Source organism: Ascaphus truei, chromosome 7, assembly GCF_040206685.1.
Source record: "Ascaphus truei isolate aAscTru1 chromosome 7, aAscTru1.hap1, whole genome shotgun sequence".
Classification (NCBI taxonomy): Eukaryota; Metazoa; Chordata; class Amphibia; order Anura; family Ascaphidae; genus Ascaphus; species Ascaphus truei.
In genome coordinates this window covers 21,197,005-21,216,457 of record NC_134489.1, presented here as the reverse complement: position 1 = coordinate 21,216,457, position 19,453 = coordinate 21,197,005, and the positions used below count along the sequence as shown (strand labels likewise).

At 44.9% G+C, this 19,453-nt stretch overlaps 1 protein-coding gene across 1 annotated transcript in view; it reads left to right on the top strand.

The window, feature by feature from the left end:
• ABCA12 (ATP binding cassette subfamily A member 12) overlaps positions 1–19,453 on the top strand; it is a 159,451-nt gene that overhangs the window by 87,653 nt on the left and 52,345 nt on the right. Inside the window, exons 27-36 of the mRNA XM_075607232.1 lie at positions 2,923–3,229; positions 5,817–5,931; positions 7,236–7,565; positions 10,371–10,440; positions 10,658–10,792; positions 11,108–11,254; positions 12,655–12,841; positions 13,366–13,584; positions 16,885–17,081; positions 18,156–18,313. Of these exons, the coding sequence (XP_075463347.1) occupies positions 2,923–3,229; positions 5,817–5,931; positions 7,236–7,565; positions 10,371–10,440; positions 10,658–10,792; positions 11,108–11,254; positions 12,655–12,841; positions 13,366–13,584; positions 16,885–17,081; positions 18,156–18,313 (1,865 nt within the window). The remainder of the gene's footprint in view (positions 1–2,922; positions 3,230–5,816; positions 5,932–7,235; positions 7,566–10,370; positions 10,441–10,657; positions 10,793–11,107; positions 11,255–12,654; positions 12,842–13,365; positions 13,585–16,884; positions 17,082–18,155; positions 18,314–19,453) is intronic.

Below are 19,453 nucleotides of genomic sequence, written 5' to 3'. Positions count from 1 at the left end.
TGTATGTAGCACCTTTTCCCCCACCCTATGTGAGATCATATATCTACCGGTGTATTCTGGTGCGGTGCATCCCTGTTTGGTAGAACAGAAGGCCCTGAGAACTCCGCGATGGTATGGGGAGGCATCAGGACAGGCTCTCAGTGATGATCCTTATAGCGCAGCGCCACCAGCCGGTGAGGATCCTGGTGCAGCCAGGATGGTCTGCACTGGCAACTCAGGTAGTGGCCCAGTCAAGTAGCCACAACAGATGGATTTAACCGGGTCTTTATTTGCAGCATACATATAGTCAGGACAGGTACATTCCCTGAAGTAGTACCCACGGTGCTTGAGGCCCTGCAGGCCCCTTCTCAGCTCCTTTACCCCTGATGGGATAAAGGGTAAGTGCTTCCACTCCACACATAGAGAGCCTCCTGACTTCTGGGTCAGCTTATATACCCCAAGGGAAGGGCTTGTAACCCTGCCCCATAACAGAGCAGGCCCAATACTGACAGGCATCACATCATGGGCATGTGACCCAGCCAGTATCCTCCCCAGGGATGACACTCTGGTTGTTGTTAAGCCCACCCCTGGATACAGCAATAGTGTATTCAGGCTGCAACAGCAAGCTAGACCTCCATGAGAGAGCTTATCCGCCACAGTGCCTGTGTCTAACAGGACTTATAATGTTAGGGCCACAGAAAAGATGATAGCCAGGAGACTAGGCTACACCCTCCCTGTGGTGATAAACCTCTCACGCCCTCGCTGAGGTATACAATATATATACCATCGATATACTGTACCAACAACCACAAAATGGAACATAACTACATATACATATGTGTAACAGCAGAGTACATACAGTATTTAGCATTATAAAATAACTGGTACCTCCTTTTCTGGAGCCCATTTTCCCTACGCAGCTAAACTACTGAACTAGCTAGAGAGCTTATCCCCCACAGTGCCTTTGTCTAACAGGACTGATACTGTTAGGGCCACAGAAAAGATGGTAGCCAGGGGACTAGGCTACATATATATTTATGTCAAAAGGAGAGCTACTGAGCGTGGCCAAATGTATACAACAAAAGACAGAAAAGCCCAATGCTCCATCCAATGTGACAAAATATATAGTAATTAGTATATAGTTAAATACTTCAATAACAATATTGTCATAAATAAGGGTCATTTAGTTAAACCCTTTGGCCAAGGCGTTATAAGCCTGCAAGCCGTATCAGGGCATAACCAAATTTTGCAGGGTCCCAATATTAACCCGTTGAACCTTCTCTCTTACGTCTGTTGGAGGGAGAATGACCGCATTGGGTCTGTGCATACAGCAAAATGAAAACACCTTCCCTTCTTTAAAAAGTGGGGAGGGGTGAGCTTAAAACCTGGGAGGAGGGGCCTCTAACCTCCAAACAATTGATACTCCTAAATAATCTTACATTTCTGTGAAACACACACAGCATTGTCACTGTCACTTCCTTACTGCCACTCACATTGTATTCCAGTTGTCTAAGCAGCGAAATACTATCACCTACCTGTAACAATTGCATGAATCCTCACTTAGGGGTCATTTTCCTAAGCGGATATTTGGGCCGTTTTGGGTTGAAACCCCTCCATTGACATCAATGGAGCATTTCGCCCCAAAAATGGCTGAAACTGCCATTTCGGATTATATAGAAATACCTACTGTGTTACTTTTTAAAATCATGGCAAATGCAGCATTTCAATAAAGAAAAAAGATGTCTCCTGTCATTCTGCGCCTTTGTCGGAGAACTTCCTCTGTCCTGCTCCTCTTCATCCAGGATGATGTCCGGGTCATTGAGAAGGTAGTCACATACTGGCACAGTGTATTCTTAGTCCTATTCACATACAGGCAGGAGCTTGCATGCCCACACCTGCAGTTTATAATGTCTCCAGTGGTTTCCCATTCAAATATTAAGCTGAAGGGACATTTTCATGTGTAAACACTAAAAACTAATTCTAAAAATGTTGAGATTTTGCTGACTTTTCCTAGCGTAATTTCCTAAAGGTTTTCATGTAATTTCTTATGACCAAGTGGGCTCTGGGAGCTGAAACGTGCTGTTTTCAGCTCGACTGACCGCCTGGTCCCCGAGATACATACCTCTAAAGGTAGCCCTGGTACTATACACCCCCCACCCCCCAGGGTAAACAAAATGTAGGTTTAAATCTGTGTCACGCGGACCAATAGGAAGCCGCGATGTCATCCATTGCAGATTCCAATTGGCCCATGTAATGTGGGAGATTTAAACACACAGAAGTGCTGGCGCTACATTGCCCAGTATGTATCGGTGTAGTCCACAATTCGGCTCTGGGGACCCCCTGCTTTCAAACCATGGGGTAGGTGCAGAGTTTGGGCCGGTCCTTTTTAAGATGGGAGAGGCTTTATCCACACTTAGGGTGGTAAGACGTCTTCCTAAAACCGAGGCAAACCTTAAAAAAAAAACAATTGGCAAGATGAAAAATGGGCAACACCTTTAACTAGTCGAAAAAATACAAACACGCGGCATACTACCAAAAAGGTATGGATTTTATTTGATTTCATGGATAAAAGCGGAGGCACAAAGAGCCTCCTATGCGTTTTGCGTCCTCATGCGCTTTATCAAGGAGTTCCTTTAAATATACAGTTAATATAGGAAAACCATTGTGTGTGGGGATTGCAGAAGGACTTTCATCTTTGGAGGCCTATTAAATCTTCCAGGCTGCAAACCCGAGACAAAACTGGAGCAAGAATAAAATAAAACAACACCTGATTTACCAAGGAATATAAATAGTTTTTTTCTTCAATTAATCGGGTGCATTTTTTTAAATGGATTTTGCTCCAGTTTTGGAACTGGGAGACTTTAAGTAATTGGTTGATGGGAATTGGCGGTCCATACCAACAGTCTGTCCGATTTCTTCAGGTCTTTCTTGATTTTTATACAGCTGTTACCTTTGATCTTCACTCTGGGACCACGAGGCACCAAAGGGCAGTGTCTGGGACACGCAGCCTGTCCAAGGAAGTGAAATACACCATCAGCATGAGTGACCGGCTCTCAGAAGACACCAGTGCCATCAGGGACTCCTCCTGGGTACCTGGACCACACAGCGCCATGTCCAAGTACAGCCGTGGCTTTGTCTACCTGCAGGATAATATAGACAGAGCCATCATTGAAATACAGACCAATCAGAGCCTAGACGACATAGCTATGCAGTATCAACCCATGCCATTCCCCTGCTACACCAAGGATAAGTAAGTGTGTTTCTCAGCATGTTGAAGACTGTGTTTCCAATGTCATCTTAAAGGAGGACTGCATGGCTTTTTTTTTGTCTTTTCCTTTTTTAATGCAGGTTTGAAGCAGGGGGTGTCCAGAGCTGAACCCCTGTTCATTTCAGCTCCGGGAACCCCCTGCTTCTGGAGATACCTCCAGAAGGGGGTGCCGGTATCTGCTGCAGTTTTAGGCACCCGCGTCACGCGGGCCAATAGGAAGCCGCACCAGAAGACGTCACAGCTTCCTATTGGTCCACAGGGCTCGGAAGCTTTGAAAAGTCACCATAATGTGAACGCTGGAGTGACTACTGGCGCCCACAATGGAGGTCAGTATCTCTGGAAGCAGGGGGCCCCCAAGCTGAAATTAACGGGGTTCAGCTCTGACACTCCCTGCTTCAATGCTGTTTTTAAAAAATGAAAGAAAGGGAAAAAAGACACTTGGCTTTCCGCTTTAAGGCACGGGGGTAACTGGATCCTGGGTCCTCTAAGGGCTCCCGACCTTTCAGAGGCTCCACAGATTCTATGGCCCAAAATGCCAAATGTCATTTTGCATTCACAGTTGTAACCGAACTCAGCAAACGTCACTTAATTATCATTTTTTAAATGTATTTCCTTGTGTGATTACAACTGTATATATTGGTTTTCATTTTATATACAGTAGCCTTTTTATACATTTTTAGTTTTTCTCCAAAGATAATGTTTCTGTCATTTTTTTATATATTTTTTTGTAAAAAAATAACGCACAACAAAAAATATAGATAAATCTTTAAAACAATAAAAGTGAGGTAGGCTAAGCACAGTATGCCTAAATCTGTTGCCCTACACATGAGTTTAGTGTACTGTAGAAACTACACGCAATTGCAAGTTCTAGAATGTTCTACACTAGAAATGTCCAGAATTGTCTATTGTGTTCTATATTAGAATGTTCCATAATGTCCTACTAAGTTCTATACTGTTCTGTGCTATAATGTTCTCTACTGTTTTGAAGTTTCTACCATATTCTGTTAGGAAGGTAATGTAAGCACTGCATTGTGGCATAGTAAGCGAGACAGAGAGATAAAGAGACATAAATGCATTAAATTAATTAATGTAGCTACAAAGTTCTCTCCTAGGCTGCGCTTATAGTGCCTGGCGACGGCGACGCTGCTCCAAAACAAATCCAGTGACTCCGTCGCAAGCGTTTAGAGTAAGCGCGATGGCGACAAAGCGACTAAAAATTTGGAATACGGGTAAATTTGCTTTTTTAGAGACAGTCGCCACATGTGACTGTCTCTAAACCAATCAAATTGCGGGGCCCGTCCCTTTTAGTGACGTCACTGGCCTTGTCGCCAGCGACATCGCTAAAAGTAAAATTACAATTTTCGCCGGGGGCAACGGGTGACGTCATCGGTCGCGTCGCCAGCACTATAAGCGCGGCCTTAAACTGACGATAGGAGAATAAATGTTGCTCTAGGTCACTGCACTGCCCTGTTTTTCCCCCTGCCTATGTCATCGTGTGACCTGGGGATTTAGGAGCCGAGTTACTCGACGCTCGTGATAATTTCATATTCCCAAAAAACATTTTTTATCCGATGTATGAAATGAATGCCGGGCGGTTTTTCCATCGGTTTAACAGCCAGTAGATTTGGATAAACATGTCAATGCATAGATCCATCTTTACGAAGCTGTGCAATGGCAAATTCCCAGCACCGGAAGACACCTCATGGCCAATTCAAGTAACGTGTCTTATAGTGCTAGAACGTGCCTTTTTAGTATAGCACCACTTATTACAAATGGCCTAAAAATCCCTTTATGTTAGAAGTCAGACCCAACATTGGCTTTGACATGCAGTAGATTCAGAGCAATCCAACCTTTTCTTTGGTTAAGGAACACTAAGTGAAATTCTGAGGAACCCCCAACCCTCTCTAATAACAACTCTGAGATCAGATGCATTGTAAGGAACCCCAACCCTCTCTAATAGCGTGTCTGAGATCAGATGCATTGTAAGGAACCCCAACCCTCTCTAATAGCGTGTCTGAGATCTGATGCATTGTAAGGAACCCCAACCCTCTCTAATAGCGCGTCTGAGATCAGATGCATTATAAGGAACCCCAACCCTCTCTAATAGCGCGTCTGAGATCAGATGCATTGTAAGGAACCTCAACCGTCTCTAATAGCGCGTCTGAGATCAGATGCATTGTAAGGAACCTCAACCCTCTCTAATAGCATGTCTGAGATCAGATGCATTGTAAGGAACCCCAACCCTCTCTAATAGCGCGTCTGAGATCAGATGCATTGTAAGGAACCCCAACCCTCTCTAATAGCACGTCTGAGATCAGATGCATTGTAAGGAACCCCAACCCTCTCTAATAGCACGTCTGAGATCAGATGCATTGTAAGGAACCCCAACCCTCTCTAATAGCAACTCTGAGATCAGATGCATTGAAAATTGCAGGGAACCATTTAGGGATACCCAAGGGTTCCTAGGAACCTTTTTTGAAAAACACTGCTTCAGAGAAATATAAGATGATGGTAAACTTACAAGGAGGAATCCCGTAGTCAAATGAATGTACTTTGTTCCTCTTCACAGCTTCCTCTTCAGTTTGTCCTACTCGCTCCCCATCGTTCTTATGGTTGCATGGGTGCTCTTTGTCGCTGCCTTTGTGAAGAAGCTTGTGCTGGAGAAAGAGCTGAGGCTGCATGAGGTATGTGCCAGGGCTGCTTTCACGATCAGCGGAGAGAGTGCTTCTTACAGGGAAGTATTTCCCTGTGTTTCCTAAGCGATAGGACTCATTCCAATGCTGAAAGTCAGTCATTGACCGAGCCATTGATTGGGCCACCTGGGATATTCTTAATATCCCTCAAAGGTCACCAACTCCTCAAGGGCCAACAACAGGTAATACCTGACCAGTTGGTGGCCCTTGAGGAGTGAAGTTGGCCATTCCTGATGTAGACCCATACAGTATTAACAGCAGACTTCTGTCACACAGCACATTCTGGGTCTAGAAGACATTGCACAGCCCTTTGACTTGAATCGGTTGTCTTGCAGCGCCGGAAGATGCCTTGTTGCAGAAGACTGCTTAATTACTACTGCACCGACACACTTTATTCGAGCAAATACCCAGTATGTACCTGGCAGATACCTGGAATGCGCCGCTCCTCACCTCTGACAAGCCCCGTTGCGTTTGCCTTCCCAGCCTGGGTTCATGCCTGGCTGACGGGCGGCTGATCTGTTAAATGATAATGATTAGGATTTAATAGGCTGCAATGCTTCGCGTGTCTACCAGATGGCATAAATTCATGAATTGTAATGCAGTATTTATATATATACTGTGCAGTATTGCAGCCAGCGGGAATAAAATGCTTCAATCCCTGCCTGGAAAATACCTCAATGCACTCGGGCAGAAAACAGTCACAAACCTCAATACACCTGGGTATACCCGAATTCGTGGGACTAGCCGAGCTCGAATAAAGTGTGTCGCCAGTGTAAATATGCATCTTAATCTCCGTTGGATGAAGATCATTTTTATTACATAACAGTGCACTGTAGGTTATAGGATTTGGAAGATGCAAGGAATGCCTGCCCTGAAGAGCTTACAATCTAATGTGGCCTGCGAGGCTCAGTAAGTTATAGTAGGTTGCTCATAGTCACAAGGAGTTGACCCTGGGGTTCTCCCACTACAAAGTAAAAACAGTTGAAGGAGAACCAGCATCAAGCTACTGTAGAAAAAGTAAGAAATTTAAATCAAAACCTGGGGGAACACATTTCCAGTCTGGTGAGGGTGTGCAACCATAAGCCAAGTGACCCAGATTCTGAAAACCATCTCTCCACCTGAGCTCTTGCTGGGATATGACCCTAATGTCATTATACTTAACAGAGCAACTCAGCTAAAAATAATGAAGCAATGCATGGCAGCGCCACCTGAACTTTGTGATACAGTCATTTGCCATGTTTGGATACGTTATCTACAAAAAAATGTCTAATTTCTTCTTTTACCTTTTCCCCCAGTACATGAAGATGATGGGAGTAAACTCTTGCAGCCACTTTTTCGCTTGGTTCATCGAGAGCACGGTCTTCGTCATAATCACCGTTAGCATTCTCGTCCTGATTCTGAAATTTGGCCGCATCCTACCCAACAGCGACGGCTTCATCCTCTTCCTCTTCCTCCTGGATTACAGCCTCTCGGTGATCGCCATGAGCTACCTCATCAGCGTCTTCTTCCACAACACCAATGTGGCTGGACTCAGCGGCAGCCTGATCTACATCATCGCCTTCTTTCCATTCATTGTGGTGACCTCCAAGGAGAACTATTTGACCTTCTCTGGAAAGTCTCTGCTGGTGAGTTTGTGATTGCATAACAATCAGGCCTCAAGCCTCATCCTTCAAGCAGACATGACTTATTGCAGAGACTGCTCTCTTAATATAATTAGTTAACAGTCTCATTAAAGCAGTAAAACCCCTTGCACTGCATGTTTATCGTTTGTTTGTTTTTTTAGTTCTAGGTTTAAAGCAGGGAGGCTCCGGGGTTGAACAGTGTTAATTGTTCCCCCTGCTTCCCGAGATACTTACTTCCGTAGGGGGGTGCGGGTATCTATGCAGACGGGGAGCTTGTGGGGCTAATGAAATGGTGGCTTCAAATTTCCTGCGTCTTGCGGGCCAATAGGAAGCTGTGACATCATCCGTTGCTGCTTCCTATTGGCCCACGTGACCTGGACACCTGAAGACAGATACCGGCTCCCCTACGGGGGGGGGGGGGGTAAGTATCTCGGGAAGCAGGAGGTCCTCAGAGCCGAAATGAACACAGTCCAGCTCCGGAGACCCCCTGCTCCAATTCTAGAACTAAAAAAAACAACCAAAAAGGATGCAAGGGGTTTTGCTGCTTTAAAGGGACACTTCCCCTTGCATGTTTATTTCTTTTTTTTTAAAGATTTCTTCACAATATAGTAGAATGTCTGTTTTTCTTAGGTCACTGATTAAACAGTTTATTTTATTCCTTAACATTGAGCCCCAAATCTAAATGAATTCAGCTGCTTAGTCCCTCTCACTTAGTGACATTAGTAGATCTCACAGAACCTTATCTACAGTAAGAAGATTAAAGTAAGGCTTTTCTTTTAGCCTTTGTAGCCTGCATGTAAAACAGCTTTGTGCTGCCTCCTGGAGAAGGAAAAAGCAGAACAAACAGCAGTGGTTGCCATGTGAACATTCTACTGCAGGCGCTGGGCCTTTAAAAACAAATTTACATGTTATTTCCCAGAATTCCTGGCAGCAATTGAAGCACTGTATGCTTGGAGATCATTTTTATTTATTTATTTATAAAAATGTTTTACCAGGAAGTAATACATTGAGAGATACATCTCGTTTTCAACTATGTCCTGGGCACAGAATTATAACAATACATGGTTACATTAAAAGAATAGGTTTATACTGTCAATTCACAGACATTTAATGGACAGATAGAGTTGGAAAATTGGGTACAGGGGATAAAGGACTTGTGTGTTTCAGATTGAAATAGAGCAGCTTTAAAATCACTTTAACATCAGTGATCGGCAGCAAACGGCTCACACCCTTTGGCTGCGCCAAAGGCTGTCTACCTTTTAGGGCAACGCAGATGTACACTGTGGTGGTTGAAATTCAATGCAGCTGTGAAGAAAAAGTTCTTTGTGTCCTCTTGGCTCATTAACATTCCAGTGGGTGGAGTTGACGTTCCACAAAGTACAAGCAAATGTTAACCCTTAGCCTGCTGGTCCTGTGCAGAGGGGAGCAGCTCTTGGGGAGCCCCATCAGGCTGTCTGCCTTTGGGGCAACGCAGATGTACACTGGGGTGGTTGAATAATGGGGAAAAGCAGGGTTGCACACCTGTCTAAGACATGTGAAATAGGGTTGCCAGGTGTCCAGTATTGAACCGGACTGTCTTGTATTTATAAACAGTGTCCAGTAAAATCTTAGAGGTAATACTGGATATGTAAGTGTCTGGTATTATCCCTCTGGACATAGTGACCTGACCGGCTTAGGGGGGACGCAGGATTTCCCCGAGCAAGGAGAGAGCATGGGCTGTTGCTAGGGGGTTGGGCAGCTTCCTCCATCCTGATTGGATGCATTACCCAGCAGCAGCCAATCATGAGGATGTATCAGGAGCCTGAGGGTGGGGCCATGGAGAGGAGCAAACAGAATGGAGTGGAGAGAGAGGTCTGTGTGTGTGTGTCTTGAGCATGTCTGTGTAAGTGTGTGTGTCCCGTATTTTTGGAGAAGCCACCTGGCAACCCTACATGTGAATGTGCTCACAAGTGGTATTTGTAGCTGCTAATAAAATAAAAAACATTACTTTCAACATAGGCCATACTGGTGGAAACTGGACCTTTAATAAATGTTCCCCTCTAGTTCGAAGCTTCAGTCCCTTTAACCAACATTTTTATTTAAAAAAATGAAATCATTCTTAACAATTTTTGACATTTTATTTTCAATTTACCTTGATCACTTGCGTTTGGTCACGGTGCCCAACACACAATGGAATACAGGTCATCGGGACAGTGGGAGAGTTAGGTAAAGTCAGCTGCTGCAGGTGGATTCTGATATCAAGACTAAGTTAAACAATGACATGCCCTCAGTAAGACATAATAGACGCATGCTGTCTAGGAAACACATACAGAATAAACAGTTCCTGAAAATATGTAATGCATTCAGTTCTCTGTGGCCTTATTAGAGGAGCAATTAATACGCTTTTTTAACTTATTTTTTTTAACATAGTATTGAAGCAGGGGGTCCCTGGGGTTGAACCCCATTCATTTCTGTGTCTCCGGGAAACACCTGCTTCCCGAGATACAGACCTCCAGAGGGTATCTCGGTAAACTTTCAAGGTCTCGCGTCACGCGGGCCAATAAGAAGCCAAACCTGATGACGTTACAGCTTCCTATCCAGCCAAGCGGAGCGGCTTCCTGGCACCTCCTACGGAGGCAAGTATCCCGGGAAGCAGGGTGTCCCCAGAGCTGAAATTAATGGGGTTCAGCTTCGGGAGCACCCTGCTTCAATCCTATGTTAAAAAAAAATGAGCAAAAATAAATCGCCTGCTTGGATTGCCTCTGTAATGTACTGGTAACGAGCATTCCAAACGAATTAGTTTCATCTGTTGTGCTTTTCTTTTTTTAGTGCCTCTTCTCTCCGACGGCTCTGAGTTATGGATGTCAGTTCATTGTTCGTTATGAATCACAAGAGGAAGGTAAGCTCCTGCTTTAGCTGAGACTGCCAGTTGTTCTGTTAATTTAGAAGTTGGAGGCATTTCCGGGCATGTTACTGGCTGCGATTCATCAAAAGATACTTTTCGGGCCCGATACACTAACGGGTGCTAAGCTATATCAACCTCTTTAAGACACCAAGACCAGAAGGAGACTGTCAATAACAAAAATAACATAGTTAACTTCATACTGTCTTTGCAGGGATCCAGTGGCATAACATGTATTCATCGCCGATACTCAACGATTCCTTCTCTCTTGGTTGGTTATGCTGGCTCCTGTTGATAGATTCCATGATTTACTTCATTGTTGGCTGGTACATTCAGATGGTTTTCCCAGGTAAGAATCAAGGTCACGCCCTCCCTCTCCCCCAAACAAAACGCTGAGCACAGTGCTTGTTTTTTTAGATACACATCTTCCCAAAATCCCTTTATATTCAAGTCTTGTTATGCTGCTCTTTACATTACTAATGAGTGGGGTCTTGGACTCTCCTAAATCTTGATGGCTTCAACAATAAAAGTTGCTTCAGAAGTTGGGCTTCTAGACAAATTGTCAGTCAAAATCTTCAACAGGCTACAGCCTAGTTTTTGTCAACTATAAAATAATGATTGGGATTTATCTTTCTTTTTTATGTTTTCTTTTTTTTTTTTTAAGGCAAATATGGCATCGGAGTTGTTTGGTATTTCCCGGTGCTGCCATCTTTCTGGTTGGAATGCTGTGGATTTGCAGCTTTGTGCCCCCGGAAACCCAGTGGACTAATGTTCAGTAATATCATGGCGCATGGCACATCCCAGAAAAAGGGTAACTTTCTTTTATATTTGTGTCAACCTCGGGAAGTACAACAATGTCTTCTTCGCCCCTTATAGTGCTGGAAGGGACGTCCACACATTCAGCATAGAACTATGCAACAAGCGTAAACAGTGATAATTCTAAGTTGGACAATCTTGTCTCTCTTGTACTTAAAAGGCATTCATGCAGCCACCATTTCTGATCCAGTAACGACACAATGATCTCATTTTGGAGACACCCCAAATGTCAGTGACCTGTTTAAGGGGTTAAATCTTGGTGATTGATCAGAAACTTCAGAGTATTTGTACGTCACCAAGCACCTTTATACGCCAAGCGCCTTTATACGCCAAGCGCCTTTATACGCCAAGCGCCTTTATACGCCAAGCGCCTTTATACGCGAAGCGCCTTTATACGCCAAGCGCCTTTATACGCCAAGCGCCTTTATACGCCAAGCGCCTTTATACGCGAAGCGCCTTTATACGCCAAGCACCTTTATACGCCAAGAGCCTTTATACGCCAAGCACCTTTATACGCCAAGCACCTTTATACGCCAAGCACCTTTATACGCCAAGCACCTTTATACGCCAAGCACCTTTATACGCCAAGCACCTTTATACGCCAAGCACCTTTATACGCCAAGCACCTTTATACGCCAAGCATCTTCTCTTCCCACCTTTAAGACAAACCTTAAAAATCACCTCTTCAAAGAGCAGAACATCTTGTTAATGTTTAATAGGTGGGGAGCAGGGGGTCCACATTAATTTCAGCTCCGGGGACCGCCTGCTTCCTGAGATACTTACATCCATAAGGGGTGCTGGTGGCAACTCCAGCTGGAGCTAGAACCCACTACGGAGATAAGTATCTCGGGAAGCAGGGGGTCCCCGCAGCCGAAATGAATGCCGTTCAGCTCCAGAAACCCCCTGCTTCAAACCTATTTTAAAAAGGAACACAGGATTTCTGCTTTAAATGAAGCGTTTCAATAGCCTGGACTGATGGCTACTGTCCCACACCCACAGTCGCTCCTACCAACCATTGTGGCCAAGTACTGCCATCTACTGCACTTACTCCCTCACCCGCTGTCACTGTGAGTCTCCCAACATACCAATTAGATTGTAAGCTCTCCGGGGCAGGGATTTCCCTTTCCTATTGTCTGATTTAGCCTTTTGCACTTATTGCATTATAATTCCCTGCACTGTATTGTCTCTCCTGTAAAGCATTGAGTACAGCTGTGGGCGCTATATAAATAAAGATATACATACATACATGACATTTTTGAATGACTTGTAAATGATAATACCTCTGTTATAAGAAGCGCAGTGCTGCTTTGTGTTCAGACTATGGAGGGTGTTACTGCTTCGAACACAAAGAAATAACTCAGTGCGTAGCCCTGCTCAACTCTAAACCTTTTACAGGTGCGGACAGTAACCTCTCTCCGAATAATGAGCCAGAGCCCAATGACCTCACTGCAGGGGTCTCTCTCCATGGCTTAACAAAGACCTACCAGTCCAAAGTGGCCGTCCAGAACCTGAACCTAAACTTCTATAATGGGCACATCACAGCGCTGCTGGGACACAACGGAGCGGGCAAAACCACCACCCTGTAAGTGCAGCGGGAATACTAGTGCTACGATCGGTTGCATGCTCATGGGTTGATGCATACAGCAGACGCTCTCAGACTTTTCAGCACAACATCAGCTGCTTTGTGAAGTACCCACAACAGTCCTACCCCCTTTACATCATGCTGCATCACGTAGTTTTATCTCTGTACTTAACCCCGTCGCCGGCACAGGGGCCCAAGTCACTACAAAGCAAGGCCACTTTAGCAGGCGAGTGGTGGAGCATTTTCTTAAGCATGTTGGGAGTTTTCTGCTATTTGGCAGTGAACTGATTTACATTTGACCAAGAAAGGGTTTTTATGAACGAAGGCTGGGATATCCCATAGCTTCAGTCTCATCATATACTAGAGCTGCAATAAGTTAGAAGCACTCACCCATGTAGCACCTTCTAAGTGAAGGTTTCTAACTGAAACATAACCAAACACCTTCAGTGTGAAGTGCCTTGTTACCTGATGGGAGGGACCTGTCTCTGCTCATGCATTTACTCTGGCCTTTTTTTTTTTTGCAGTTCCATGCTAACCGGGCTGTTCAACCCCTCTTCAGGAACCATATATGTGTATGGTGAGGATATCAGGACCCACTTGGAGAGCATCAGAAAGAACATGGGGGTCTGCATGCAGTATGATGTGCTGTTTGACCACCTTACCACTAAGGAGCACCTGCTGTTATACGGGTCCATCAAGGCCCCACAGTGGAACCGGAGACAGTTGCACGAAGAAGTGAAAAGGTATCAGGCAGCACGTAAGATGGGCAGAGAAGGGTATCAGGCCGCACGTAAGATGGGCAGAGAAGGGTATCAGGCAGCACGTAAGATGGGCAGAGAAGGGTATCAGGAACCACGTAAGATGGGCAGAGAAGGGTATCAGGAACCACGTAAGATGGGCAGAGAAGGGTATCAGGCAGCACGTAAGATGGGCACAGAAGGGTATCAGGCAGCATGTAAGATGGGCAGAGAAGGGTTTCAGGCAGCACATAAGATGGGCAGAGAAGGGTATCAGGCAGCACGTAAGATGGGCAGAGAAGGGTATCAGGCAGCACGTAAGATGGGCAGAGAAGGGTATCAGGCAGCACGTAAGAAGGGCACAGAAGGGTATCAGGCAGCACGTAAGATGGGCACAGAAGGGTATCAGGCAGCGCGTAAGATGGGCAGAGAAAGGTATCAGGCAGCACGTAAGATGGGCTCAGAAGGGTATCAGGCAGCACGTAAGATGGGCAGAGAAGGGTATCAGGCAGCACGTAAGATGGGCAGAGAAGGGTATCAGGCAGCACGTAAGATGGGCAGAGAAGGGTATCAGGGAGCACGTAAGAAGGGCACAGAAGGGTATCAGGCAGCACGTAAGATGGGCACAGAAGGGTATCAGGCAGCACGTAAGAAGGGCACAGAAGGGTATCAGGCAGCACGTAAGATGGGCAGAGAAGGGTATCAGGTAGCACGTAAGATGGGCAGAGAAGGGTATCAGGCAGCACGTAAGATGGGCAGAGAAGGGTATCAGGCAGCACGTAAGAAGGGCACAGAAGGGTATCAGGCAGCACGTAAGATGGGCACAGAAGGGTATCAGGCAGCGCGTAAGATGGGCAGAGAAGGGTATCAGGCAGCATGTAAGATGGGCACAGAAGGGTTTCAGGCAGCACGTAAGATGGGCACAGAAGGGTTTCAGGCAGCACGTAAGATGGGCAGAGAAGGGTATCAGGCAGCACGTAAGATGGGCAGAGAAGGGTATCAGGCAGCACGTAAGATGGGCAGAGAAGGGTATCAGGCAGCACGTAAGATGGGCACAGAAGGGTATCAGGCAGCGCGTAAGATGGGCAGAGAAGGGTATCAGGCAGCACGTAAGATGGGCAGAGAAGGGTATCAGGCAGCACGTAAGATGGGCAGAGAAGGGTATTAGGCAGCACGTAAGATGGGCAGAGAAGGGTATCAGGCAGCACGTAAGATGGGCACAGAAGGGTATCAGGCAGCACGTAAGATGGGCAAGAAAGGTATCAGGCAGCACGTAAGATGGGCACAGAAGGGTATCAGGCAGCACGTAAGATGGGCAGAGAAATGTATCAGGCAGCACGTAAGATGGGCAGAGAAGGGTATCAGGCAGCACGAAAGATGGGCACAGAAGGGTATCAGGCAGCACGTAAGATGGGCAGAGAAGGGTATCAGGCAGCACGTAAGATGGGCAGAGAAGGGTATCAGGCAGCACGTAAGATGGGTAGGGAAGGGTATCAGGCAGCACGTAAGATGGGCACAGAAGGGTATCAGGCAGCACGTAAGATGGGCAGAGAAGGGTATCAGGCAGCACGTAAGATGGGCACAGAAGGGTATCAGGCAGCACGTAAGATGGGCAGAGAAATGTATCAGACAGCACGTAAGATGGGCAGAGAAGGGTATCAGGAAGCACGTAAGATGGGCAGAGAAGGGTATCAGGCAGCACGTAAGATGGGCAGAGAAGGGTATCAGGCAGCACGTAAGATGGGCAGAGAAGGGTATCAGGCCGCACGTAAGAGGGAACAGAAGGGTTTCAGGCAGCACGTAAGATGGGCACAGAAGGGTATCAGGCAGCACGTAAGATGGGCACAGAAGGGTATCAGGCAGCACGTAAGAGAAGGGTTTCAGGCAGCACGTAAGATGGGCAGAGAAGAGTATCAGGCAGCACGTAAGATGGGCAGAGAAGAGTGAGGCAAAAGGAGTGCCCACACCAAGGAAACTATTTCCATCATTTAATTAGATCCACCTAAACTGCCCTTCACTGAGCACACTGCGTCCTGGCCCCTGAATATTAGCTCCCTTCTGCTGATTACTTCCTGTGCTGTAGTCATGTACTGTACATGCAGTAACAGTGCTGCCATCATCCCGAGAAGCAGAAGTTAGCAAAAACTATCAAAAGCCAGGGAATAAAAAGTAGGGAAGTGGCATACAGTATATAGACCTTGTTTTGCATAATTCATTGCGCATAAAATAATAATAATACAATGTAGCACTAATAAACAGTGGGTGATGGTACTGTACTACTTTTTTTATTTACAACCCCTGAGTAACACAATTTTTTTTTATAGACCTACTTATGGTTCTACTTTCTGTTTAACGATAAGTTGATTTGCTTCCGGAAGCCTCTCTACCTTTCTGCTTCCTAAGTATTAACATTGTATAACTCGTCCCAAATTAGGGTCAAAAAAGCTTCTCCTCAATGTTAAATAAAAGTGGAACCAAGTGCCACTATTAGAGACAGTATTAATGATTGCTAAGACTTTAAGAAGCTTATTCATCAAACTGTGATAGTGCTGGTCAGGGCACTATCTCCTCGAAACTCCCATTTAAGTCAATAGGTGTTAACGTGCAACAGTGGCCCCAATCAGAACCAGTCTAGGCCCTTCCATTGACTCCTCTCCACTAATTTCACTACACAAGTTACAGACAGTAGGTGCGGGTGCAACACAGCTAGATCTCTCCCGTTGAGAACTTTCTGATCAGTGGGTCAGAAAAATGATAGCAGATAGCAAACTGCTACCTCATCGCATTTTTCTACTGGATGCTTTTGTATTGATTGTAAAATGTTGGTTGAGCACTTTGAGACGCTGTATACACAGAAAAACACAATATAAATGCAAATCTCCATTAATGGGCTGCCTCCGTGTGGTTGGTATGTAACCCATTTTTACCACTGCTGAATATTTTTGGGAGTCGATTGTATGAATATATATATATATATATATATATATATATATATATATATATATATATATATATATATATATATGTGTGAGTTTGTGCATTTGTCCTTGTCAGTATCATGCTGCTGGAGGCTGTGGGCTTGTTCCATCCTATAACATACCTCACAGACAGTTGAAGTAATCGGAGAAACATAACCATCTCCATGTAGTCTCACAAAGCAGAAGTTTGTTGAAGACCACCTTTTCCCGTCCTTAATAATTCCAGACTTGCAGTGAATACAGCCGCCTTAAGGTTGTTGTACAGTACCTTAAGAACAGAGCCCTTAGTTTGCCTATAACTATCGCAACATGTTACTTTTGTTTGCAGAGGTATGAAAGACACGGAACTTTACAGCCACCGCCACAAGCCGGTGAAGACTTTATCGGGTGGCATGAGGAGGAAGCTGTCCATTTGCATAGCTCTGATTGGTGGATCCAGGGTTATCATCCTAGATGAACCCACCACCGGGGTGGACCCATGCTCGAGACGCAGCATCTGGGAAGTTATTTCCAAAAACAAGAAAGGTACGAGGAAAAGACAGCTTTAGGTGCCTGGAACACACATCGGTGCACTGCATAGGGGGTAATGTGTATCACATAAGTTGTTTAATATCCCATTTAAAATATGGAGTGCTATGGAATTGTTAGATCGTAAGCAATAGATGCATAGTGATATTACTTAAGGAAATGGGAAATGGCAGATATACATAAACGCATTAAAATATTATTCAGTGGCTACTCATGCAACTAGAAAGTTGCACATGCTTCAGCTGTACCTGGTATCCTGAGACGTTGTTCTGCGATAATCTTTGGATACTCTTGGAAGTGTAGGTGACTGTGCACTTTGAGAATACTCACTTAGGAACTTTCAGTAAATCACAATCGCTTTACTCCCCTCATGGTTAGTCCTCCCCTACCCAGGTCAATCGCAAACTCCAAAGCTTGGTAAGAGCAGAGGTTGGGGGAAGAGTTGACTCAGCTACTCTTCTGCACAAGGAACGTACAACAAGACACAAACCTAATTGTAATAAAAGTCCACCTGTGGAACAGAGTCAGTCACTACGTGGTCCTTTTTTGTATCTAAGTTAGGCATGTGATTGGTTGCTATTCTATCCTCTATGGGTTATCTCCAGAGATCACAATTTTTCTCCTGATGGCTATTCATCATCACGTGTGTTGGTAACCTTCCATTAAATGGACCAGCGTCCTCAAAATATTTGATCTCATAACCATGACAGACTTAGTCCTTCCTCTGCCTCCTGAGACAGCCATATGTGTACTATATGTTCTATATGGCACTATTCATGTGCTTTTTACTTATTCAATAATACTGTGTATATTTTTATATGTCCAACTAAAATCTATTTGTGAATTTTTGCGCTGGTATTTTCTTCATTACTTTTGTCTTATCTTGATGCCTTGAGCCATCAATTTTACTAGCTGTATTTATTCACATCTTTCCCCCCCAAAATTTTTTTATATAATTTGTCCAAATTAATCATATCATTCTGGGAGAGGCACTATTTGTTTCTGAGCACACTTCTATCCATTTTCTAGCCATATGTGAATGATAAATACAAAGATGTTATTTTGTTTCAGATAAAACAATAATTCTGTCCACTCATCACCTGGACGAGGCGGAGATTCTGAGTGACCGAATTGCATTCCTTGAACACGGAGGTTTGAGGTGCAGCGGGACCCCTCTTTTCCTTAAAGAGACGTTTGGAAGTGGCTATCACCTAACACTCACCAAAAAGGTTAGATACGTGTTCTGCCGACGACACAAGGAAAGTGATTTCAATTGGACAAAGGGTTATGTCAAGACCGGCTTCGAAAATCGTGGGGACAGGGTGCAAGCTGTGAGTGCGGGGGCCTCTTCTGCTGCCCAGAGCCTTACAGGTGGGGTGGTTGTAGCGGCACTGGAGGGAACCCACTCGGGGGGGCGCATAACACAGAAGTTGGGTCCTACCGGAAGTCAGGACCGGTTTCCGTGATTGCTGCCTGGGTGGGCTCCCTCTGTCGTTGTCGCCGCTGCTCCTGTTTCACAGGTGGGGTCTCGGGGGAGAGCGCGGGGCCTCTGCATGCGTGTGGGTCAGTGCTCTTGCATCGATGATACCAACTCCAAGCCAGCCCTGGGTTATGTACTACAGATGGAAAGAAATATTGAGGAGTCCTCTTAATTGAATGGGTAGCAGGTGAAACAGACACCAGAAGAGGTAGAGGAGACAAATACAGAAGGGGAATTGGAAAATGCTGGTAGGAGGCTAACGAATGAAGTATTAAAGAATAGCATGTAAGGTTTTACGGTGGCTAAAGACAGTGGTAAGGTCAAGATGGTAAACATCTAAAAGGGACTAATGGGGTTCAGCTCCGGATACCCCCTGCTTCAATTATATATATATATATATATATATATATATATATATATATATATATATATATATTCATTTTTATTTTATTTATTTTTTAAGTCAAAATCGCAAAATAATTTGCCGGCTTGGATTGCCTCTTTAATGTTTATTAGCCCTGTGTTTCCCCCATAGGGCTGGATGCTATTCATTCTTTTTTACTGTTGTATCAGCGAATACCTTAAACAATCCCACCCAGCATTCTAAACAAAAGAGATTGGTAACTCTGTTTGGTCCTTACATTATGATTAAAACAAAACAGGTATTATACAGCTTATCTGACCAATAGCGTGAACCAAGCAGGCTCTTGAACATCAGAAGATTTCCCCCTCTTTTAGCATTCTAGACATGCCTGTGTCACAAGGACATGGAATAGAAGCAGGATTCAGAGAATACTGATGCGTCTCGCATATGTAACGTGTGATAAGTGGCACTAGCAAATGTGGCTGCTTCTAAACTTTACTGAACAGCCCCCATAATCTTTATGAT